This window comes from Barbatula barbatula (assembly GCF_947034865.1).
Source record: "Barbatula barbatula genome assembly, chromosome: 4".
In the NCBI taxonomy this organism is placed as follows: domain Eukaryota; kingdom Metazoa; phylum Chordata; class Actinopteri; order Cypriniformes; family Nemacheilidae; genus Barbatula; species Barbatula barbatula.
In genome coordinates this window covers 1,631,071-1,657,414 of record NC_136768.1, presented here as the reverse complement: position 1 = coordinate 1,657,414, position 26,344 = coordinate 1,631,071, and the positions used below count along the sequence as shown (strand labels likewise).

At 39.6% G+C, this 26,344-nt stretch overlaps 3 protein-coding genes across 6 annotated transcripts; 2 read left to right on the top strand and 1 right to left on the bottom strand.

The window, feature by feature from the left end:
* The first annotated feature begins 1,593 nt into the window (after window positions 1–1,593).
* On the top strand, window positions 1,594–5,732 carry bcap29 (B cell receptor associated protein 29). Of its 3 annotated transcripts, none has more exons than XM_079454075.1 (8): window positions 1,594–1,797; window positions 2,799–2,878; window positions 2,960–3,060; window positions 3,175–3,322; window positions 3,435–3,570; window positions 3,694–3,808; window positions 3,881–3,981; window positions 4,151–5,688. In XM_079454075.1, exons 1-8 carry the CDS (start codon window positions 1,708–1,710, stop codon window positions 4,184–4,186), a joined length of 807 nt encoding a protein of 268 aa, XP_079310201.1. In that variant the 5' UTR covers window positions 1,594–1,707; the 3' UTR covers window positions 4,187–5,688. The 3 variants fall into 3 exon arrangements, with proteins under 3 accessions (XP_079310201.1, XP_079310202.1, XP_079310203.1); XM_079454076.1 differs by having other exon boundaries at window positions 1,688–1,797; window positions 2,777–2,878; window positions 4,151–5,732; XM_079454077.1 differs by having other exon boundaries at window positions 1,688–1,755; window positions 2,777–2,878.
* On the bottom strand, window positions 4,757–26,344 carry slco1c1 (solute carrier organic anion transporter family, member 1C1). The gene is made up of 15 exons (XM_079454072.1): window positions 25,981–26,344; window positions 24,198–24,356; window positions 21,894–22,035; window positions 20,294–20,426; window positions 19,621–19,742; window positions 19,036–19,182; window positions 18,777–18,875; window positions 17,124–17,369; window positions 10,636–10,800; window positions 10,000–10,195; window positions 9,743–9,908; window positions 8,525–8,694; window positions 7,402–7,466; window positions 7,147–7,264; window positions 4,757–7,002 (listed from the first exon to the last, which is right to left on the bottom strand). The coding sequence occupies exons 2-15, from the start codon at window positions 24,279–24,281 to the stop codon at window positions 6,768–6,770; spliced, it is 2,088 nt and encodes a 695-aa protein (XP_079310198.1). The 5' UTR covers window positions 24,282–24,356; window positions 25,981–26,344; the 3' UTR covers window positions 4,757–6,767.
* LOC306892782 (piggyBac transposable element-derived protein 4) lies at window positions 13,812–16,343 on the top strand. 2 transcript variants are annotated; one of them, XM_079454074.1, is made up of 4 exons: window positions 13,812–14,105; window positions 14,251–15,693; window positions 15,779–15,850; window positions 15,928–16,024. In XM_079454074.1, the coding sequence occupies exons 1-4, from the start codon at window positions 13,933–13,935 to the stop codon at window positions 15,929–15,931; spliced, it is 1,692 nt and encodes a 563-aa protein (XP_079310200.1). In that variant the 5' UTR covers window positions 13,812–13,932; the 3' UTR covers window positions 15,932–16,024. The 2 variants fall into 2 exon arrangements, with proteins under 2 accessions (XP_079310200.1, XP_079310199.1); XM_079454073.1 differs by having other exon boundaries at window positions 15,779–16,343.

Genomic DNA, 26,344 nt, shown 5'->3' with positions numbered 1-26,344 from the left:
AACCAAGAAGCGCATGTTTAATCTGTTGAGCATTAAAGACTACTCGTCTCAAACAGATCGATAAATGTGGAACCCATGCATTTATTAAATCTCTGCTTACATTGTTAGATGAAACACAGTACCGAGAGCGGATGTTTATTCTCATAAAACATCTGCTTACAGCTCAGAATCATCCATCATTAAGCACACAAGCTATCCCACCTTTGTCAATATAATGTTTATTGTTTGAAAAAAATGCATGAAAATTTATTAAATGTAGACCATAAAAACAATTAAAAGTACAAAAACTTTTTAATATATTTTATAGTACACAAAACAACACATACAGCAGTTAAAAGCACACAGATCCAGGACACCATCCTTAGATATCATTCCACACTGATGAAGAACGTCTGTGATCTACAATTGACACATCAATACACATGTAAACAATGTTTGGATAAAATATTATTGCATATTTGGCTTTTTTAATTATTCATTCGTTTAATAAACCATAATTCAAAATCAAATGAAATTTTGAAAATTGGTACACGTAAAAATTGGTATAAAAACCTGACTGAACAGCGCCCTCCTGTGGTGATATATGTGTGTTACACTTCTGCCGCTCGAGTTAAAATAAAGAACGAGTGGCGCCATCATGTGGCAAATGACACCTATTACACTGGAGCAACCGATTTCTGTATCTGTATCCGGAGTTATAGCTATATCCACATTAATTGTATAAAGCATTACTCAGAAATAAATACAAATGTAAACGTAGAAAAACTGGTATAAAAACCTGACTGAACAGCGCCTTCCTGTGGTGATATGTGTGTGTTACACAACTCCATGCAAGAAAACAATAATGAGTGTAATGTAACATTTGTTAAATGCTCACCCCTCTTTGGATAAAAGTGTCATTAATAATAAAAAAAAATACATTAATAAAGATTACGCCAAAAAAGCTGTCATAAGTGGCGCCCTCTTGTGGTGATTTGTGAGCATTATAATAATACAAAGCTATTTTACAAGCTTCAGCTTGAATACGCATACATATTGAATCATGTATTTTCAAAACATTTCTTAATTATAAAATATCATTACATTTAAGAGTCAAAAGAGCTTTTATGAGTGGCGCCCTCCTGTGGTATTATGTGAGTAATACACCAGAAATGGACGAGTCAAACAATTAATCTAGGACGAAACATTAATTTCAAAATTGCTTTTAATGACGCAAAATTTCCTTTTGAGCGTATTACGCCACTAACGGCAGTCAAAAGAGCTTTTATGAGTGGCGCCCTCCTGTGGTGATAGTTGCGAATTACACGGATCCATTGATATTTTCTCAGCTTCAGCTCGCAGTGTAAGCACACATAATGACCACAAGAGGGCGGTATTCACTCACGCTTCTATGACTTGCGTTATTTTACAGTAATGTATTAAAATATAATATAAAACAGAACACAGATGTGCACGACGTGGCAATATGGTACAAATACTTAATTTAGTCATGCATTAATTTGTCAATAACTGTACTTGACTAGTACTTTTATATTTCGTACATGATTTCACTTTAAAGTTCAATGTAACTAAATAATGTCTTATAAATTAAACGGCTTACCCTATTTTATAGATGCTTTCAGCACGTTACACAATCTTAAAGCGATGAAAAAAATGTATTATATAGCATTTTGATCCTGTCTCAAACGCTCGCTTCGGGGCACTTTGATGACATCATCAGAGCGCGACGGCAGCTCTGCGTCTATCCGCATTTTGGTAAAGTTTCTTTTAAACTGGTTTGACCCTTCACCAACACATGTAAGTGACATGAACACAGGCTCGTTTATGTTGTTGGAAACTGTAAATGTTGTACTCGTGAGCGCATTTACGTATGCGGTGTTTATCTTCGTGATATTTTTGCTCTTGGCATCCTTAATGTTGACTTCCTGCTTAGTTGCATTAAACGCATGTTTAATTAAAGCGTTTGAATATTGTACAACGATGTTAACCTGATGTTAGATGTTCTTATTATAAACGTGTGTGTTACTGTAATGTAACAGGAGCCTATAAACAAGTTAACGATTTATGTAATAAAAGCTTGACATTACTTTTATCTGACGTACATATGTGTTTAAAATATATATATTAAATGTTAAATAATCTCACCCATTTGCTTTCTAGTTGTTGTTTATTGTTGTGTTAAACAGCAGGAGGCAGGTGGAGTTTCATTGGCCTTTGATCTGAATATAATGTCATAAGTAGATTTCCTCTGAGATTAATATCTGCCTTCATTGGTAAAGACATTTAGCTTGTGTGTTTCTGCATTTAAAATAATCTGTTACAGATTTTCATTTACATTTATGCAATTGGCAGACACTTTTATCCAAAGGGATTTGCATTGTACTATACATTTGTTTCTAACTTGGTGTAATCCCCTGGGATCAAACCCATGACCTCGGTGACGGTAGTGCCATGCTCTAACCACAGAGCCACAGGAAAGCTTTAGGAGATTTAGGGGTGGTTTCCCGGACAGGGTTTAAGACTAGTCCCAGACTCAAATTGTTGGAGGTGTCTTGATTGAAAACAACTCATACGGACATATCTTAAAATATTTTATTGCGTTTGTGTCTAGATGCACACCAGTAATGTTTTTCTAAAGGCATGCTCTTTTAAAACGACTTTAATAGCCTAATTTAACGAAGGCCTAGTCTCGGTTTAAACTAATCCGTATGCGGGAAACAACACTTAAAGACTAACAAATGATTTATACCATTTTGTGTGGGTTTTTTTGACACAGCTAATGCAATATGACTTTGCAGTGGACTGCAGTTGCCTCTTTCCTCTACGCTGAGATCGCTGTTCTCATCATCTTCTGTCTGCCTTTTATTTCTGCTCAAAGGTAAAATGTTCTCCGCTCCTCTTCAACACACGTTTGCTCGGTGTGTCTGGTCTGCAGTGGCTCTTTCTTTTGTATTTACAGATGGCAGCGTATTTTCAATTGGAACATCTGGAACCGTCTTTCCCAGTTCTGGAACAAAGGATTTCTCACCATGATAATAATCCTCATTGTTCTTTTTCTTGGTATGTGAGTGTTTCTTGGCTCTGTGAGTTCTTATCTGGTCACGGTTTAAATAGTATTATTTCCACATTTTAGGATGGTAATAAATGACCTCTGTTAACCTCACTGTGTTCTAGATGCCCTGCGGGAGGTGAAGAAGTATTCTAGTGCTGACCAGACCAAAGAGGCCAAACTCCAACCAAACATGTATGATCACATGCACATGAAGCTCTTCCGAGCCCAGAGGAACCTTTACATCTCGGGGTTCTCACTTTTCCTGTGGCTGTAAGGACCAGTCAAAACACAACACAACACATTAACCATTGTCAGTTTGTGGTTTTCTGTGGATGTTACTGTAGTAGTCTTGTGAAATTTGACTTCAGTTTTTCTCCCTTAGTGTCATGAGGCGAGTTATAACTCTTATTAACCAGCTGGCCATGGCTGTGAACACCAGCGCCGCCCTACAGACTCAGGCTGAAAGTGCAAACCAGGCTGCCAAGAAATACATGGAGGATAATGAGCTGCTCAAACAGGTTTATAACACTTCTTACTCTTTTATTAAATCTCAAGATGAAACCAGGTTCTAATCTGATAAAGACGCACGTAAAAGAATGGTACAGCGTTTTCATTGATGGGACAAACGCTGTTGCTCGCAGAAACTTTCAGATGGAAAAGGAGAAGCAGGAAGGAAGAAAGAAGACTCAGAGGAGATAAAAGTCCTGAAGACAGAGGAAAAGAATCTGACAGAACAGCTCCAGAGGACCACAGATGGTGAGGACGGATTTGATGATATGGGGGTAAAACAGCTCTGCGGGTTAACAAGTTATCTGTTTGTCTTAACAGCTCTAACGAAATCAAGGTCAGATTTAGATGCCATGAGAAAGCAAACTGAAGGACTTACCAAAGAATACGACCGCCTGCTTCAAGAAAACCAGGAGCTTCAGGTAACATGCACGAGAATGTCTGGCCAACCATATCACATGAGATGATGGAAAATATTTGTAACTAATTACAAATGTTGTTAAGAGAAGGTTGTTGACCTATACCAATGGATATACGAATTAAACATTAAATAAATATAAAAAGAATATATCATTTTTCTTTCTACCCTAGAATCAGATGGACAGCGGAGACAAAAAAGACAACTAGAACACAAAGTTTCTCGGCTGTATGGATTACCGCTACATCCTGCACTAGCATGCAAAGAAAACAGGTTGTCCGTTTATTCTTGAGTTCTCCGGTCTGAAGCATTCACGATATCACTTTCTGTCCAGTTACCCGCTTGCCACACATTTGAAGTAGCAGTTTTTCTGTATGTTTTGTTTTCTTTGGTTCTGGCGGATGCAGCGCTGTATTTTGAGATGAGCTGACTGGTCAAGCATGTAAACATGTTTGTGAATCCAGCAGCTGCTCAGAGTGAATGTAGGTTGTGTTATCGATGCTTTTAGGTTTTTGGGCGATGCTTGCATTGGTATACCTTCTGTCCTTCCTTCCTCCTTTGAACGACTTCAAAACAAACCTGGTGTGAACGTTGAAATACTTCACTCAAACAAACATGAGTCAAGAGTAGCACTTGGGTAGCTGTGTCAATCCACGTTTTACTATCCTTTTATATATATTTCGTAAAAAGATCTCTCCTTTCATTTTCCAAAGATGTACGTGTCTGTTGTTGTAATCCACCAGGAAGTGTATCTAAGATCACATACAAGCTACATTGGTCATTTCAGCAACTTTAATTGAGGAAAGCTGTATATACAGATAAAACAACGTGTGATAGGTAAACACATCACATTGAGACTCTTGAGAGCCCAGGAACAATGACAGTAAGTTATTGTGTTTGTTCTTGTATCTGCAGAGGTAGGTACATCACACCTGAGCTCAAAATGCTGTTAAACAAATGCTGACACCAGATCAGTCCAATATGGATAGACAGTTTCCTATTGAAGTTCATTTGAGGTAGCTCTTTTCTGTGCTATTGATCCGTAAACTTCCACCACAGGTCAAAACTCGTCTGGGGAACACGTCTATGCTATATTTCACCCCAAATAAACACAAACATGACTGACATACATCTTTAGGAATATTCATTTATGTAAATAACAAATTGTGGTATTCGTGAACATATCACAGTGGTTCTTTAATATAGCAACGGTCAGTTTCTTACAGTTTTTCTTTTGGGTGTAATGTGACCTGGACATGTATCTCCAAGCTGTTGCCGACGAGGATATATTTAATTGGCCTGTTAAAAGAGCACAATGTGCTAAGAATAAGCCATAACCTGCAGTGTGGGTGTTCTTCAAAACAATGCTGTCCGCAGCGTGTCAATACGCTGATCTATTTACGACGCTTCCACCACCACTTAACGGACAGAAGAGATGGAAAATGATGAAATGTGTCTATGTGCTATGCAACCCTGTATAATAGTTCGCTTTTAAATATTCTGAAATGTCTTAAAATTACAAAGGGGTGGAATGTTTATGTCTTTATCAATATCTTCCGTCACAGAAAATAAAGTGTGTTTCGATTTTTATGGGTGCGAAACACTACCTGTCTAAGTGCCTCAGGTGAGCGGCAACTGTTTACAGTTTGCTGTGATTGTAGTCGCATCGTTTCTCACTGTCTTCACAATTAAAGTGTAAAATCGTACTGTTGGTATTGATTGTGGATCTTTCTTGTAGTATAGAGTTTTATTTTTAAAGATGTATCTAATCTTTCACATAAAGGCATTTTTTACACATCAGGGTATTTACGCAAGTAAACAAAAACATAGCAAAAAATAAATTTACTGACTAACTTAAAAACTAGTAATAAATGCCACCTTTTCTGTTTGCTTTACAAGTCACAAAAAAATAATTTCCTTTATAAACGAACAAGTGTTCCTACAGCCGACCTGTAGTGCCAAAGCAAAAGGAGCGTTTTCGCCAAACAACCATTTATACAAATGTATAAAAGAATACTTATTTGCACATTTGAGGAACAACTGATTGAATGACCTGAGAATAGACCTTGTCGACTTTTCTTGCACTTTTGTCTGGCACAGGAATGCACCCGTTTGCATGCACACACACACACACACACACACACACACACACCAACGACACGTCTCACAGTGATAAACACGGACATTACACAACATCGATCATGAATACGACTACCTATACACGCATGACGACACACACCTGATCGTGAGCCCGCTCAACCGTCTCTCACGCTTTTCCAAAAGTGGGAGGATCAACTGTGATATGGAAAAGCACGATGGTGAGCGGCTGTCGGCACGTTTCCTGACGATGCTTCAGACATTGGAAACAAATGAGATGCATTTTGAGACCTCCTGGATTTTCCCAACGTAGTCAAGCTGTCGGAAAGACCCAGCTAACATAAACACACAGTGTCTTGGTCAACAGCTTCAGGCATCGATCTGTGTATGGCATTAGAGAAAGTTAGGTTTGGATATGACTGATCCTCAGGGCCGGTGCACTACCGTCGCTGTAAACCAGCACTGATGAGCGTCTGTAGTGAAGATACGTCTTTTGTTCTGAAACAGGTTAGGGAGGTTAAGACATTCTTTTTTCTCTTTTGAAAAGCAGCTTGTACATTCAAGAAATATTTCGACTATATCAAAATGACAGATTTCACATCATTTACATGGCTCCAGTAGAAAGATGAAGGTAATCGATCGAACAGATGCTGGATGGCGACCTTGTTGCTCCGTGTGTGCATATGGTGCGCGTCACAGACGCGTTTCCCGTTCTGGGTCGTAGTCTGAGGTTTGCGGTTCTGAGTTTGCGCCGTTGTTTTCATCCTTTCTAAGAGCCTGCAGTTCAGCGGCCGCGGCACCCGTGCCTCCGTTAGCCAGCGCGCCACGCTCCTGTTTCTGAACGTGCCGTTGTAACACCACCAGACCCAACACGCAGAGGAAGAAAGATGCCGTCCGTAACCCCAGCGTCAGTCCCAGATATGCTATCCTGAGAAATTCACCCCCCAAAAAACATGTTATTAAACTCGCTAGTGCCTGGAAATGTTGTTCACTACAATTTTACCTAAGTCTTACTACCTTTTACTATAAGAAAAAAACATGGTTAATTTTCAAAAGCTATAATTGATGTTACCTGTAGGCCGTGGTGTTGTAGATTCGACAGGCTCCTCTGCCGCCACATTTCTTGTGACCCCATTTCAGACAGGTGGTGTCTATAATGGCTCCGAAGTATATAGGAGCTGGAATTCCAGCTGTGGGACGCGGACGCACACAAACACCAAAATAACAGAACAATTACATCATTAGATCATTCTTTATCATTACTATAGAGACTAAAGAACGAGTTAACAGAAACATCTGTAGCACCCAAAACCGTAGCGTCTCTCACCCAGAGTTCTTGTTGCCAACGTGTGAAATCCCAAAGCTAAAGACTTCAGCTGGGGCTTGGTACATCTGTGGTCAAGAAAGAGTTGAATTTCATTACCATTCATAAAAATATGAAATATTAATAAGTAAAGATAACAGACTCACTTCATATTTGCAACTCACCAGGAATGGATGATAAATACATTTGACTTATTAAAGCAACACTTTAGAACTTTTGCTCACGGCTCCCCCATATGGTTGATAAGCGCATTTGTCTGTTACCAGTGTTGTAAATAATGTCTCTTTATAAGCTTCCCCATGGGCAGCGTAATAAAATTAATTTGTTTACTAAGCTGATAAAACCGGCAAATGCAGAAACGTTGTTTGGAAACCATATCGCACTCTTCCGCAGGCAGGGGATGTGCGGGGCTGTACCGCTGAAATCATTTATGAAGAGACATTATTTTAAGTAGAAAAACTACAAAGTGTTGCTTTAAAAAATGTAACCCCCTCAAGGAAGAATAACCCTAAATCTCAACAGAGTTTAAAAAACTTAACAGAGAACTAAAGAAGATCTAAGCAGACACAACAGCGTGTTCTTGCATAGGTGGAGTATTTTATCCAAAGTAATTATTAAGTTTCCTCGCCGAGCTTCAGACCACAAGGAATTTTTATTGCATCAAACAAAGTTGGGACGGCACTGCTGCCCGATAACCTAATTTAGACCAGCGGATGCCGAACATTCCTGCTGCATCACCTGACCGAGCTTTGGGATAAACCTGACAGTCTTATGTGTTGAAAGGGAAAAGCACCAAAGCACCAAAGTCTGATTACTGAACGTTACAAGTGACCATAAACCTGTCTTGACTGGTTCAGCGTTCAGTCGAGCGATGGACGCAGCCCATCTCAAACATTAAGAACATTGTGGAAAAAATTATAAAGAATTATATTATAATTGATATTTATCAATTTGTTTTTATCTTTAAAAGATTTTAATGACTTATGTTTGGAAGAGAGGAGATAAAGGTACATGTTCATAACAGTCTCTATTCAGATTCGTGTTGACATTCAATATTGGCTGGCATGAGATTTCTAGTCAAATCAGTTGTTTTACTTCATCGACCAATCAAGAGTCAGAAATTCACCTGATGAGCAGCATATATCCAGGCGTTCCGCCCAATGAGATGATAAAGGAAGTGATGACGGACAGAGCCAGGAAGTATGGGAAGACTCGCTGGCAGCTGTCTCTGTTGTTACACTGACCAGCGCTGGCCGTTTGATTTCCACCGGCTACACAACTGCACTGCTGGAACACCTACACACACACAGGTTCGGTCAGCGACCAAAGCAATGCACATTTCTATTGTGTGAATCCATGCAGAAGAAAGATGCTGGTGATGCCAAAGTACAGTGAATGCACAGTGATGCTATGATGTTAGGAACATAAATATAATTTTTTATTATAATATTACTGTTTGACCTTTACATTAACTGAGACCCTTTAAACTTTTCATTTGTTGAAACAAGATAAAAGAAATCACTCATTTCAGAAAACTATTTCTTAGTAAAACATGTACATTGAAATCCAAAAGATCACTAGTAAATTTTTATTTTTTTCATTGAAGGGATTTTATTATTAAAGTTATTAATTGGACTGAAGTTTGCATGAATTTTATAATTCCTTCAGTATTTTGTATGTCTCCTTCCTTAGCAAGAAACTCTGGAGTTCATTGCAGCTTCTTTTAGCAGGACTTGAGAATTTTCCAAAGCACATTTTTTTAACGGCAGAAATAAAGCAGAATCATTTACTGACTAAATGTTTATTTCCAGGTTTAAATAAAAAATATCTTTCTGAGGGCAGTTTTTGGGCACCGGTTCTTGATTGTTAAAAGTTAGTCTACATTAGTTGTCAACAACTGATGTGCTGAATAAACAGATCGTCACAATGTGCTCTTTGTCTCCCATCATTGGTCCTGTTCCAGTTTAATTCTGAACAAACGTCTGGAGTTACACAATTCCTTTGTTCAACAGCAGTTCAACAGAAAGGGTCGAAAGATACAAAACGCCTGGAATATGCAAGAGACACGGGATGTTGGAGAGGAAATCCAAGTGTTAGGTGGACTGAAACTTCGATGTTTAGACAGAAGAGGGAAGTCACAGTCTCAGGAAGTTTTGGAGAAGTCAAGAAAATTCAATATAGCCTTTGAGCTGAAGACAAACAGGTTGTGCACACCCTTGAATGAGCGCTGGGAAAGCCAGACTTCAAACCTGCACACATTGTCGCTCATTTGCTTTGAAGACACATGACAACAAACACGCTCCATTGTTCCAAAATCACGCATCGTCCCAGAGCCTGTACTTACCGTTTTCATGCCAGAGCCAAGGGAAGTCTGGCATCCAGCCAAGCAGGGCGAGACGTACGTGATGCCGTTCTCACCGCACACGGGGTCCCAGTGCGTTTCAGGACACTGACAGTCAGCGTTGCAGCTGGAAAACAGAGATGCGTCCTCTTTGTAAAGACGGCCCGTCCTGTTAGGCACACACAAACAAAAAAAGCAGATTATAATAATCACAGCGTTTCATTGTTTTGCCCTGTTTTATATTTATGTCATTTTCCTACCCATTGTATGAGACGGTGATTCCGGCCACGTCGGCATTCTCACATCCCATGGCGAAGAAGAAAAGAGACAGAAAATATCCCAGGAGAGATGTTCCCAGAGCAAACCTGGCCGCTCCCATGATGCTCAGCTTGAACTTCTTCATGATCAACCCTCCTGAAAACATTCCCAAAGCTACAGCTGGGATGTTAATCGCTCCTGAAAAAACAGAGGACATTCGGAAAACCCGGAACAAAGGAGCAGTGTCACAGATCGAAGACAAATCATGAGTCATTTGTTCCCTGTGGTTCAAAGGTTACAGGCCTGTTTGTTTTCCCTCCCGTCTCATATTCAAAAGCCTATGCCGTTTCCAAAACGCACAACGGTCTCTGATTTCCACATACGTTGTGTCCACCCATAGGTTATTATTTTTGGATTTCATTCTCTTTTTATTAATGTATTAATCATTCATGTCCCGCTGAGATTCAACCGGATTACATAAACCTCCAGGACAATTAAGATTTGATATGAAAACCAAGACTAATATTGACCACGTATGAATAGAAATCATACATAAATGAAAACAAAATATGATAATGTTAAACTCAGGGGTTACAGCCAGGCTATACGTGTACAGATGTTTATACAAGAACACATACCCATAAGAAAGTTGGCTTTAAACGCAGACTGTCCGTAGTGCTGCTCGATGTATTTTGGCTTGTACGTCACCATGCCGATCAAAGAGTTGAATTGAATGATAGTGATACACAGATATAAAAAATAAACCGGGTTTCCCAACAGGGATCTCAGCGTTGGCAGGAAGTCTGAAAAACACAAACGTGAAATGTTTTAAGAATGATCCCACACAAGAGCTTAGAAATGAAATATGAAGGTTAATGAACCAGACTAAGCTGAAACAGAAATTCCTCTAGAAAGGATTTGGACACTAAGGGTACACTTGAAATGTATTAACGTCATTACATTAGATACCAAATATTAAATCCAGTAGTATCTGCAGAAAACTACTTTTGGTAATGAAAATGAACTGAAGTCATGGTGATTTTAAAGTCCCAGTGAAATAAAAAAAGGCAATGCCTATTTTTCATGAAATATGGCAGCATGTATTGTAAACAGTTTATCAATGTGGGTCATTCTCTTCAAAAAATGTGTGTGCCCTCATAACCTTTAGTTAAAATCCTTCCAGTAATGACTATGCATCTTAAATGATGTAAGTTAGACGGCCTGGGCAGAGCATCCGTTAAGGCAAGGCAAGGCAAGGCAAGGCAAGTTTATTTATATAGCACATTTCATACACAATGGTAATTCAAAGTGCTTTAAATAGAAGAAATTAACAATATCCATTTGATAAAACAGTGAAGAAATAAGAAAGATTTAAGTTAAGTTTAGAATAGAAAATAAATAAAATAAAGCACAGCACAAACAGTCGGACGGTCAGAGGCACACCGCACATTAATTAATGCAAAGTTAAACTGATGTGTTTTGAGTCTGGATTTGAATGCGAGTACTGTGGGAGCACATCTGATCTCTTCTGGAAGGCTCGCATAATAGCTAAATGCAGACTCTCCTTGCTTGGAGAGAACCCTTGGTATTCTAGCTGATGCGATCCTAATGACCTGAGTGTTCTTTTGGGTTTATATTCAATGAGCATATCTGCAATGTATTGAGGTCCTAGGCCATTGAATGATTTATATACCAGTAATAAAACTTAAAAATCTATCCTATATGTAACTGGTAGCCAGTGTAAAGACCCGAGGACTGGTGTGATATGATCATATTTTCTGGTTCTGCCGCAGCGTTCTGTATGAGCTGCATCAGTCTTATGGTCTTTTTGGGGAGGCCAGTTAGGAGTCCATCACAATAATCCACCCTGCTGGTGATGAAAGCATGCACACGTTTCTCTAAGTCTTGACTGGAAACAAAGCATCTAATTCTTGCAATATTTTTCAGATGATAATATGCTGATTTAGTTATTGCTTTGACATGACTACTGAAGCTAAAGTCTGACTCTAGAGACACACCGAGATTCCTGACTTGATTCTTTGTTGTTTGACCTTTAGAGTGAAGGTACGCGTTCACCTTGAGAACTTCATCTTTATTTCCAAACGCAATGACTTTGTCTTTGTTTAACTGAAGAAAGTTTTGGCACATCCAACTATTTATTTCATCAATGCCTTTGAGCAGGGAGTCAATGGGGCTGTAATCATTAGGCGATAGGTCTAAGTAAATCTGTGTGTCGTCTGCATAGCTGTGGTAAGCAATTTGGTTATTTCTCATTATTTGGCTCATTGGGAGCATGTACAGGTTGAATAGGAGAGGCGCAAGAATTGAGCCTTGAGGGACTCCGCATGTCATGGATGTCCACTCAGACTTATGGTCACCTATACTCACATAATAACCTCTTGCTTCTAGGTATGACCTGAACCATTTTAGGACTATCCCAGAAAGCCCCACCCAGTTTTCCAGCCTGTCTATAAGTATGTTGTGATCGACCGTGTCAAATGCAGCACTGAGGTCGAGTAGGACCAGCACGGATAATTTGCCTCAATCAGTACTTAAGCGAATGTCGTTTACTATCTTAATGAGCGTTAAAATCTCTCCTTCAGCTGTCAATCTAATGCCAGTTCCATTTCAAAATGCAAAATCTGTTTTCATACATCCTATCAAATCCCAGAGAAAGATAAAAGCCACGCCCACTATTTTTGTCATTAGAAATTCCATTTCACTTGGAAAAGCATAGTAAATCCATAGAAATAATAACGATCGCAACTTCCGTTTCACTGGGACTTTAAGTGGATGTATGAAGTTCACACAGGTGTCCCAGCAGAGTAACCAACGGTGTACATGAATACATTTACTGTGATTAACAACCAATTAAAAATTGCCAGGTTCCCGTTGTCTATATTATAAATAGTAAATCTATTGTTTTATTATCTAACATCTAACTTTCTGCTTGTTTTTTCTTGAAAAGTGTGCTTGTGCATTCCTTATGCAACTATTTTTCTAATGCAATTACATTCATACACGTTTTTTAGCGGCAAAGTGTTTTGTGGCCCAAAGTTAACTTCTGGAAGATAGTCGATAACTGTTGAGTCGTTTTTTATATACTTTAACCTGTTATCAATCGGCTGTGCCGTCGGCGGTACACTGCGTGTTTTTGTTGATAACATCGGGAAATACAACATCTTAGAAAAACAAAACCTAAACATATCACATATATTTAAAAAGCTGAGACTCTTGTGATTCGAACGATGTAAACCATTTTAATATACCATCAACACAGCCAATGCAATCAGAGTCTTTGTCAGACAACCAACAACCAAATAAGCAGCAACAAAACTGAAGAAACTCTCCTATAAAGCCTCCCGGCAGTCCACTGATCCATAACATTCCAACAAAAATGGTATAGGTTTACTCTAAAGGGTCCAGTAAATCTAACACGTATATGTCAATAAACATCCAAAGAACATGGTAGTATAATTTCCAAGAAGCCGACAGAGCTATCAAATCTCCGACGCATTTTGTGATGTAGCGTCTCTTCACTTGTAAACATTGCAGATTTTTTTATGACAAAATGACCACTGAACTCTGCCCTTTTGATTGACACCTCATTTGAGCGAATAGGTGCATCTAAGAGGTGACAACAGGCAGCAATAGCCAAGGAGCGCACAGGATGATGGATGGGACCCTCCTGTACTTGATTGACAATAGATCGATCCTGTCGCGTCAGAGTTTGCTAATGATGGGCGTATCTGATAGCCAATAGAATTCCGAAAAGATTAATATCCAGCTTCGCGGGAAACATTCAACCGTAAGTACAGAGGTCCGTGCGCAAACACGTGTGCGGCTGTGCGTAAATTCTAACAGGGATTTGTGACCGTGCGCAAAAGCTGCTAGGAAAGAGTTTGAGCGTGTAAAGAGTTTTACATTTGGAAAAAATGGCTAAAAGAGTGAGTAAAACACACTTCTCACTTGAAGTTGTTGAACAATGTACCAGGCGTGAGAGTGATTTGTCGGAGGAAGACATTTCTGAAGAAGAGAGCGATGGTTCCTCCATTGACTCAGTAGCGGAGGAGATATTTTTGGATGGGGAAGACGTCACTCTCGACAAGTAAGTGTTTTCTTATATTATAAAACATATTTTACTGTTGGTACTGAGGTTTGTGATTTTCAGTTTTTGATGTGTAGGCTACATTATATGCATGTAAAATAGTAGATTATTGAACTTTATTATTTACTTATATTTTATATCACAGACAATCATCTGACATTGAATCAGATGAAGACTGGATGCCAGACAGCAAAAAGCTAAGAGCACATGATGATAGCACCTCATCAGGAGAGGAGTCTCATCCCACAACTTGTTCTGCCGGCAGAGGAAGAGGGAGAGGGAGAGGGAGAGGCAGAGGAAGAGGCAGAGGCAGAGGGAGAGGAAGAGGGAGAGGCAGAGGAAGAGGCAGAGGGAGAGGCAGAGGAAGAGGCAGAGGAAGAGGCAGAGGAAGAGGCAGAGGAAGAGGCAGAGGAAGAGGCAGAGGGAGAGGGACTGTACGAGGGAGAAGTGGCAGCAGAAGCAGTGAAGCTGATATGTCAACCCGCACATCTGAAGAGAGATGGAATGATGTTGACATTCCAGACGTGACACCACCACAGCCCACCTTCAGACCCACCAATTCACCCGGACCTAAGGTTATATGTACAGGTACCTACACGGTTTTACAGCTTTTTCAACTTTTTTTTACAAACTCCATGTTACTGACAATAATTCAAAACACCAATGACTACGGCTCAACTCACTACTCAAAGCCCTCCAACCCGTGGATTGAAGTGACATTACAGGATATGTTTGCTTTCATTGCCATGACAATTTATATGGGTCTTGTAAAACTCCCTGCGATAACAGATTTCTGGCGAGGAGGTAATCTATACAGCTTGCCATTCCCTAAAAATCTTCTCTCAGGAAAGAAGTTTCTTAGGATCTGCCACTCCCTTCACCTCAGTAGCTTGGTGGATGATGCTGCCAACGAGCAAAGAAGAGGTACGGCAGAATTTGATCGACTGTGCAAAATAAAGCCACTGTATGTTCAAATAAGGGACGCCTGCAAAGCAAACTATCACCCTGGCCAGGAAATCTCAATAGATGAGCGGATGGTTGCCTCTAAAGCACGTATTGGGCTAAAACAATACATGAAAAATAAGCCTGTTCGCTGGGGGTATAAACTTTTTGTTTTGGCAGACTCCAGCAATGGCTACACATGGGACTTTTTTGTGTATGAGGGAAAGCTGCAGGGAAACAGTGGCAAGGGGCTCAGTTATGAGTCTGTCATGAAGCTTGTTGACACACAGTTGCTTGGCACTGGATACAAGCTGTATGTAGACAACTTCTACACAAGTCCCTCCCTTTTTTGTGACCTCCTTCAGAAGAGGATCTGGGCATGTGGAACCATACGGACAAATCGAATTGGCTTTCCAAAATCCAAAACAAATAGTCTGGACTCTAAATCTCCCCGTGGCACCATCCGATGGATGAGAAAGGACCCCCTCCTCTTTGTCCAGTGGCGAGACACAAGGGACGTGTTCATGTGTTCAACACTCCACACAGCCCATGCAGGAGAGACTGTTCAGCGGAGAGTCAGATATGCAGATGGGCACTGGGTGTTGAAGGACATCTGTGTTCCACCAACAGTGAAGGACTACAACCGGTATGTATTTTATGATCACCAAAATATTATGCTATTTGAAATGAATAAAATATGTGGCTCAATGTTTTTGTATCTTTCCTTACAGGTGCATGGGTGGAGTGGACCTTTCTGATGCCCTAATCAGCTATTATAAAGTGATCCACAAAACCCAGAAGTGGTATAAGACCTTTTTTTATCACTTCTTAGACATTGCCATTGTAAATGCCTTCCTGATATATAAGCATATCACAAAAGGTAAAGGGAAGGTACCAATGCACCAGAAGGCATTCAGGGAGACACTCATTGAAGAGCTGGCAGCGGCTGCTGACAAACCCGCTCCATCGCCCGCTCCAAACAGAGCACACCACAAGCCTGTGCATATCAGTGGAGACAGCACCACAGGCCGTCTGAGGTGCAGGCACTGCCATGCAAAGACTCCTGTAAAATGTTCTTCATGTGAGGTGCCTTTGTGCTTTTTGCCAAGCCGTGATTGTTATAATGAGTGGCATGTTGCCAATAACCTGTAATGTAATTATAAAATTTGTAAATAGTTTGGGTTTTATACATTTATTTAGAGTGTGTTTGTTCTAATATTAAAATTTATTTTATTTCACTAGCACTTAGTCTATAGTCTCTTTATTTGCACAAAGTATAGTTTCAGGTGCTATGTGTCATCCAAATTCACTGTCAATAATTGCTAAGGAATAGAGTAGCTCTAAGTGTAACCTTTCATTAGAGCCCAGAATTATGACTGTACATTAAAGCTTCAAGAATAACAGAATTTTATGTGTCAATGGCAAAAGGCCATTTGGAGTCTCCAAGTGGCCATTCTAGAAGGCCACCTATACATATACTTGGGTAAACATGTGAAAAACACACATTTTCTAAGGTATTGTAATCTAATTAGCTTGGTAAGGCTTCATGCTGTGATCCCAATGTGTTTTCCAGCTAATAGCTCCCGACTATAGTCATATGCAGGCAACTGTTTAAAAATAAAAAGTAGGCAGAATATCTTTTGCCCTCTTTCAGTGTTTTTAAAATTATATTACTCAATAACAGTAAGATTTGCAGTGATTCTGGCTGTTTAGACACAAACTTCAGAGTCTCACCTTTCAAGTGATACCAAAACCATGCATATACTCAAAATGTTTCAAGAACAGTATGCACTTTACTTTGGGTATGTCTTTTTTAAGCGTTTTAGCTAAATTTTACAGGATTGCTAAAGGGTTAATGCAATGAATATACATTAAAATATTAATTAAAATTAATAGGAATATAAAAGATATATCAAATAAATTGTTATATTACTTCGGGCCAGGTGCGTGCGTCCGATGAAACTACCTATACATGACCGATAAACTAACTATATTGAATTCATATGCATTGTATCCAAATTTTAGATCTCTCTTTTTGTGCATGTGTAAATGAAACCTGGAAATGATTCTGTTCACCTTTGGCCATTTCCAGGACGTTTGTGGGCTCATCTGCCTGATATTTGTGCTCCAGCAGGGGCGAGTCTTTGATGAAACTTGTCGTCTCGGGAGAATACTTGGAAAACCGTCTCTCCGGCATGGGTAAAGACTTGGGCAGGAACCAGAACGGCACGGCTGAGATGAGCGTGATGAGTCCTGCAATGAGGTACCCCAGCCACCAGGCGCCCACCCAGCGTGCATCTCCTGGAGTGATGCTGATGCTCTCTGTGAACATAAACACACACACACGTGTGTCAACTGCGGGAAAATAGATGCTCGAGGCTCACTGAAGCTCATCACATGTTCTGAATATTTGGGTCAAGCAAACGGATGAAGCAGACACGGTGGGAACAAACAGACTGTGATCCACAGACAGTCTTAGATCTCGCTCTCTTCCGCTCTTGAATTTTATCGACACACTCAGTAAAGCATCATATGCTTGCATTTCACATACACATGTGCATTGATTTAAACTGACCAATTTTCCCAAAAGAATTAATGCTTTCAAAATAAATAGGTTATCTTTAAACTGAGATTCTCTGCTAAACAACCACAATGACAAAATGTTTTGATAAGTATGTCTTATCTAAGCATGAGTAATTGCATAAATATCTTTCACATCTTCCATAGATTTATATGTGTGATAAACAAGTCGATTGTGTTTATGTTTTATGATTTAGTTTCATTTGATCACAATGTATGAAGGATGCTTCTGCTTTTATTGGCTGGACATCCAGCACTACATTTGGCGGATTTTATGTTTTTATTATCTTGCTGTATCGTCTTGGCTTTGGTGTGTAATGCAGCACTAAATTATCCATACAGATGGGCTTTGTGCCCATTTTACATCAATACACATACACACACCAAACATACGTTTCTGCAAGGAATCTGCCGCACACCTCATGATTTACAGATCGTGGAGTAAACGCTGATTTCCAACATGCAAACAACATAAATATTTATTAAAATGACATGTTTTAGTTTATGTGCCATTTAACCTTCAAATCTTACTTTCTAGACAGAATAATGAAATCATCCAAAACATCTGTTGGTAAAATCTCAACTTAACGTTTATGAACTCTCCATCATCCCCAGTCGAGTAAAAAGTATGTTTAAATGCCAAAAACGCACTCAGGTCCAACATAAATAACCTCTGGGGCTTTCAAACAAGAAACAACAAAGTTCCGTGTTGCCTTTGGCTTTTGTCTGAGATACAAACAGAATGAGAATATTGTGAAGAGGCTGAATTTCCTCCAGATTCGAGGACAGTGACCATAACAAGATTTCAGAATGCACAAGAACTACATATAACATATATGTAATAGATATAGTGAATCAAATTTGTCTTTTTTATCAGTTTCAGACTTCTATTGAATTTGTACTTAATATACACTGAATGAGGGAGAAATAAATAAAAGGGAGAAATAGAAAGTCATTGAAAGAGAAGGAGAGAGAGTATTCTTCGTATATTGTTGTGTCCAGTACACTTCTCTGTTGAAAAGTTTTTAATTCAGATTTAAATTTACACCTTTACATACAGTACATACTGCCCGTCTGAGTCACAAATGATCTCAATGACTCTAACTCAAACTGGCAAATCTAACAAACGAGAAACGTAACTTCACTCACCCATGTTGACAAATCCAATGTCCACATAAATCTTGGCACAGACAGACCCCAGCAGGTACCCAAACACTGGACCAATGACCGATATCGTCTGGACACAACCTGATTCAGATGATAAATGAACTGATTAGTTGTGTCTCGTCTGGGGTGTCTACCAAGAAAAATAAAATGATATACCGGACAAAACAAATGGCAGGAATAGAAAAAACGAGTCTGCAAACTCGTGAAACATAAGAAATAAACGGTTTTGTATTGTGTGTACCGATGTAAAAGGCTGCGTTTTCCTCCAAAGCGTAGTCGTCTATGTATGAAATTCCCAGAGGTTGAACGGGGGTCTCACCAATTCCACGCAAGATATTCCCCAGAAAAACATAAATCCACATAGACAACCTGGACTCCTGTTCACAACCTGAGACACAGGGAACAAAATCAATTCTGACATTTTGTGCGTAACAAAGCTGCACTCTTAAAAATAAAGGTGCTTAAAAGGTTCTTCACAGCGATGCCATAGAAGAACCATTTATGTTTCCACAAAGAACCATTCTGTCACAGATTTTTTAAAGAACCATCTCTTTCTTACCTTTTTATAATCTGAAGAACCTTATTCGCCACAAAGAACCTTTCTGAAACAGAAAGGTTCTTCGGATGGAAAAGGGTTCTTCTATGGCATCAAAGAACCCTTTCAGGCACTTTTATTTGTAAAATTGTACAATAACATTCTGTTCCATTGTATGGAGACAAAACCACTTCTTTGTGTTTCACAGCAGAAAGAATCATACAGGTTTTGAATGACACGAGCGTGAATAAATGACGTTCACATTTTCCCTCCTAGTAAGCCATTTGGTACCTGGGCTGGGTATTGAAGATGTGCTGGGACCCGTGGACAGAACGCCGGCAGACCTCGCTGGACACGGAGACAGAATATTGCTCGAGTTCACCGATGATCTAATCGATGTTTCGAACTTGTATCTGCATCCACAGCAACCAGTGCAACATGGGGAACACCATATCAAATGAGAACAGAAGATTCAGATGAATGAGATCTCTAGGCCATCTGTGCAACAGGATGCACCTTTGACAAACTATATACATCAAAAGATGCAAATGAACACAGCACTTTAAACCATCATGGAAATAACATTCACGTCTCTTTTAAGAAGGCATGACATTTAATTCATCTTTCCAAAGTAAATCAGATGACACATTCCAGGCTGAAAACACTTGTCGGTTTTCAAAAGAGGTGCAGTATAAGCAAGGTCGTGTAAAATTCAGTTTGTTCTATAATTCAGTGTGAAATGTGTAATGCGGATGCCAAGAACCATATCTGATACTGAAACATGGAAACATGGTCAGTGCACAAACACACCAAATGCTGTTTCTGGTCTGGAGATCAATCTGAATCCACATGACCCTCTGAAACAGCTCGGCATATTAACAGAGTCAATGCGGTCTGATCTACTGGCATGCGTTTCATCAGACATCTCTGGGTATTTTTAATCGCTGAGAAACCTTTGGCTTACCGTCCGATAATGAAATGGGGCAAGGCAATTAGAAACGTCCCGATTGACATCAGCAGGCAGCCGATGGCTATGATCTTCGGACGGTGAAGTTTGGCACCGAAGTAGCTCACAAAGGCGATCACCAACAAGTTACCTAAGAGAAGAGATGGATTGTGTTTTTGTTTTTCATGTGGAAACTGTTTCTACGGTAAACAGCATGTGTGAATAATTACATCTTCAGATTTGCACTTTGACTCAACAGTGTGCTGTCTTCTTAATTAACCTCACATTCAATCATGAATGAACATATCCGCTTCACAAACTCTCTAAACACCGTGTTGGTTCCCAACAAACAACTAATTTCTACATGATTGATCCCTTTTGTCTTTAGTGAACTATGAACTGTGATGGCAAATCACACAAGAATGATTAAAATGTGCACATGAACATCACCACAATGTTGTATTTTCCAGCTCTATCTTCTGAATCAGACAAAATGTATAAGTTTTATTTAAAATCATTTTTAAATGTCCGATTGGGGCACTAAATATCATATAATTAGATATTGAAGGTCTCAATATCTTCTTAACTCAAATCCAGATTATTTTACCGCTACAATCTACATATTAATTTACACCTCCAGACACTTCTGTGCTTTTCATCTATAACACTCTCATTTGTTTGTATTTCTCTTAAGCAATTTTAAAAGAAACATCTAAGACAACGTTGTCACTTAAATGAAACAACTGAGAACTCAAACCACAACTCTTCGGAGCTCAACATCTGAGCAATACCCTTGTATATCCATACATTTCAGATCAGAAATCTTCTGAAAGAGTTCACACATCCGTGAAGACTCGAGAGATCTTTGTGAACACACCACTGCTTACAAAACAAGAGGACACTTCATGGGTTTATCTGGTTTCTCTAGATCCAGACCAGGGTTGAGTTTTTGACGAGGTGAGTCTAACCAAAGAGAAACGACTCATCCAAACATTTACAGAGCGTTTGTGAAAACACAGTAGCCTTTCTTCAACACTTCGAGACGCGAGTTTGCACTTGTTGATAACGGGGATGGAAGACCCCCGAGCGTGTGATGCTTACTCTGACACATGATCTCTGTGAGGCTGCGCTCGCTGTCCCGTTTCCATGGCAACGCTCCTATGGAATCACTGGCTGGTAGGGTCACGTGAGCCGCGGCTGACGTAGCGCGAGCCGGGATTAGCCTCCGTGTCATTGCGTGAGATTACAGAAGCGTGATCTTTAACCTCATCTAGCATGTCATTTTTATAAATTGCACATGAATACTGTATACATATATATGATCACATTTAAAAAACATGGTTGTTGTTATTGGTATAACAGGTATTTAAGTAAACAGTTTTCAATATTGTGAAAACAACAATTACAAATGTATACAAAAACTTTCAGAATTTGCATTTTTTTTCATTTTGATGTGTAACATACAGGACGACAGTATCATAGCTGTAAATTGCAACACACACGGTGGATCACCAGTGTTTAATACAGCACTGATGTGAGCCCTGGTAACCTGAGGTTATGGGACTGAAACGGAAAATGATGCTGAGGGTCTGTTGACGCATGAGCGTCCGGCTCTTACCCATTTCAAAGCTGCCGTCAATGACACCTATTAAGTAACTGGGGATGTCGAAGCGTCTTTCCAGCTGAGTTATTGTGCTTTTCATATAGCTCCCGGATAATGCCTTGGCAAAATAGGCAAAAGACAAGGCCACAAGGAACATCTGTAATGAGAGACAGAGAAAGTCAGATTTTATTCACAGACACTTGGCTGGATGCTGCGTGAGCATCTCGCGCCGGCGCTCATTAACCTATTTTCAGCCATGTGAGCATCTCTTCATTAATATGCATTTAAAATCATACAGATAGAAAAACAGAGGGGTGGATAAAGAGACGGTGGGAAGGGGGGATGGGACAGGGGGGCACATTTCTCGGGCCGTGTTGCATTGTGGGTAGTTGGGGACAAAAAGCGGATTAGGGGAGCTTATGTCATGCTCTTGAGCGACGCCGCTGCATTCAGCCCCGGTGACTTAAGCTTCCATATGTGCAAAACAAGTGGAAAAATGAGCTATTGCTTCTGATGAGGAAACACTGACTTCATCTCAGCATCTCGGTCCAAAACATCAGCATTCACATTGGGTTTGACTCGACACAGCGGTGCATCTTCACTCTTGTGGGGTTTCCTGCGCACATTCGCATCCACTGCATCCAAATTAATGATCAACGGAAATGTTGGAAAAATGCAAGTGGGGTTGACAGGAAAAGAGGAGAAGAATGGAAAATATATTTTGGTTTGTACAGTACAAAACCTGCTGAATCACTTTATAGAGACAATCAGAATACACATCGCTGGTCTGTGCTTCCCCTTTTCGACCTAAACCCCCACTTTAAATTGAATATCCCATTTTAAGCATGTGGACCAGGACTGTTTGGGGCCGATGCAGAATCTGTAGTTTAAATAGATGACACTAGCATGCCTTTATAGGTGGATAGAAGCAAATAAGATGCTTGCAAATGATCTTTTTCTTAAAGAAAAGTTTAAATTTCAACACGCTGTCGATTCACGCATTCATATTTTGCTCAATTTGTGTACTGGATGTTACTAAGGTTTCCCATTCTTGTCTTTTTATTACTCGGGGGGGAAAAGACGTACAGCTACAGCACCACTGGAAATTGTGATCGGCTTTGGTTTTGCTATGAGAGTCTCTGCGCGTTCAAACACAAAACCTTTATTCATCAGCATCAGATTCTGAAGCGTGCAAGTCATTCAAAATTAAACCTCAGGCCAAAGTAAAAATTCTGAAAATGAGAACGCATTTATTGAAGGTTTATGAAAAGGACACACCTATACAAGTAATTTACCACACCCCTCCACGGTCTTTGTTTTCACAAACTGCTCTTTTCTTTGCGTCTTTGCTTTCGGTAACTTTTGTCCAATAATCTAAATCTTAGCTGCTTTTTCACTCTCTTCTCACACAAATGTAATCCTAAACAAAAACAATCCCCACATTTAAAGCTGCATGTGCCAAATCTTGTAGACACGTAGAAAGATATTTCATGTCACAAGTGTTTCAAGCCTTTGAAAGTCTGTCATGTGGTTAGTCTGAGCATAACAAACCTCAACAATTCTTCACACTGGAGCGCCCAGAGGGTTGACGGTTCGATTCTCAGCCCGAGTCAGATGATAATGTCTTCGCTCAAAAAAGATATTTATCCCCTGCTAAACCTGACAATATTGACAATTCTCTTCAGATTCTCTTCCCGTGATTCCCTTTTTGACAAATCATAAAATACAACATAGATATATGATACATTTTTTTATTTTTAAGTGCTAGTCTGAGCTCTTAATAAACATTATTAAAGGAGTAGTTCGCCTTCAAAATGAGCCCCCCATTCCCTTGCATTGGTTACAATTGAGGAACCCTCAAAAGCTGTTAACAATTGACCTCGAATGAGAAATCCTACATTAGCGTGTGTGAATTTTGCTTGGATAAACCTCTTCATTATGAGCTTATAATATCTCTGATGATGCACATGACCGTGTGTCTTATAAAGAGAGTTTACATAGCTGAATGGATCCTCTGTGGCCTCTTTCATGGGACAACGGTCAAGTGTTCTTGACAAACGTGTAGTGCGCATAAGCGAGCATAACTCACTCATTATTTACATCATTAGCTATAATCATCTCATGAGGAGCGACCACTCAAAACCGTCTCTGTTCTCCGGCCATGGCTCTTAAAAAGAAGAATCTGCCAAAAACTGAAGCTAAATCTTCTGACAACTCCATAGGCTCTCCGAGACTGTTACCCATAAAGCACTGGACTAGATGATTGTCTTTCATTTAGGTATTAACACAACGTTGCTGTAGAGTTAGAGTAGATTTTACCTTTAGACTCGAGCAACAGTGACTCCGCCCTCTCAATTTCGGGCCGTTCGCCGGTGACGGACTCTCTTTGTTTGGCAGGTCCATCCTCCAGGAAAATTTTTTTTTTTTCCTTGGGCGATGTCTATCTGATGCAATTTCTTGCCATTTATAAATGCAAACCTGCAAGAGAGAGAGATTGTGAATGTAAGCCATTTCACCTTCCACAAGCGCTTTAAACTAAAATATGCGGTTGTTTGACAGGTTTTGAGTAGGTCTTAACAGAATGGTACAAGTTTCACAGGTCAAAAATACTGAGTTGAAAACAAATCAAAAGTAACCTTTACGGTGTAAAAAGACAGAATGAGATTTCCTTATTATTCTTTCTTAAAGCAAATAATTGTGCGATTCATTTTCGGCATGCCTCTATGTCACCAAAACTAACTTTTGTCATTTATTCAAACAAAAACTTCATCATCCGGAAATCAAACTTTTGTCGACGGACACATGATATCACATCCTGACTTGAACATTTTTGTGTCTTACATAAATAAGCAACTATTATAACTGACTTTTATAAGAGACTACAAGCATCAGACTAAAAATGAAGCAATTTAAGATAAGGTTGTGAATTCTGATTGAACTCGACGAGCATCTGAGTGCCAGGCAGTTAAAAAAACATCAACTGAACTATATATACTACAGGCAGCCTTGAATTCATAAAACCGTTGGACATGAAAAGCACGCAACCCCATTTAGAAATATTGCAACAGCCACATACAAGCAGGATATTTTCTAATAATTTAGAAGATGTGTTTGATGTCACTACATTCTTAAAGGGGCAGTCGCCATGGAATAACATGAAGTCCAGTGTCTTTCTCAAGGACAGCGCTGCTCATTTACAATTCAGCCCTATTTAGAAACAGACCAATATGAACCAATACTGACATACCTTTGAGTTTTTTTCATATTGGGTATATAGATTGGACCCTTTTATGATCTAATATAGGCCTAAATATTAAATTACCATAATTCAATGATTTTATTGTGTCAACAATAAACACAGCACTGTAATAAGGTTTGAACCTGCAATGTTTCAGTTTGGTGCACAGATTTTGAACCACAACAACACAACCCTGAAACTTTATTTAAAATGGATGCAGTGCAGTCAATGCAGTCATATGCATATGAATGTCTTTCATAAACATCAGAGAAAGGAAGGTAATCAGTCTTTGGTCTTGTAAGGTGATGTGGATGAGTGGTCATGACAACAAGTGCGCCTCATTAACTACCAGCGCACATGAATCCACGAACAAAAGTGACAAATCCACGAACTAAAGAATACAAACAAGCAAACAACATCTCACAGACATTCAGAGACCAGTGATTTATCAAATACATTTTATAGACTAATAACGATGCAGTGAAACGCATAACAATCCCCTGACAACCGGCTTATGGATACGCATGCATAATTAGTTTTTTGTTTTCAAATGGTTATTATTGTTATTCTTATGACCACGACGCTACAATCATGACATACAAATCCTCACAAACTCAACTTGTAAACAGCGCAAAAGGATATTAGCTGTCACGAGGATCTACTTTTAACGAGCAGATGTTGCTTTTTCTCTCTTCTTACGCGCGCACGCGGCTTTGCGCTCCACCCGACCCATTTTAAATCATGTCATGTGCGCAATGCATATCCATAATTTGTAAGCAAAGAGAGCGAGATGAATTAGGTCAAACTGTCTTGTGCATGTCTGTCTGTCTCTCTGTCTGTGAAGAGCATTTGTGATATACTCACCAAACCTTTGGAATAGACGATCCACAGCTGTGCGTCACCCTCCTGTCTGTTATACAATCTATGGATATGTAAGTATTTCCAGTGGTCCAGTGTGAGTGTGCATGGAACAGATCATATGTGTCAGGTTTCCAGGGGAAACAAACTTCCCACGGCTCACGGGAGAGAAGGAAAGGCACTTGGTCCCGAAGTGTTTTCCAGCACTCCCACTCGTATTTGTTTTCTTCACCTCCGGCTCGATGTTTCCGGATAGTTTAATCTTTTTGACGTCAATCTTGTAGGTTTTCACGAGCTTTTCCTGAGAGGTGAAACAGTTTCTTCTGCTCAAAGCAGCTGGATGGATTGAGCTGAAGCACGTGATGAGCGC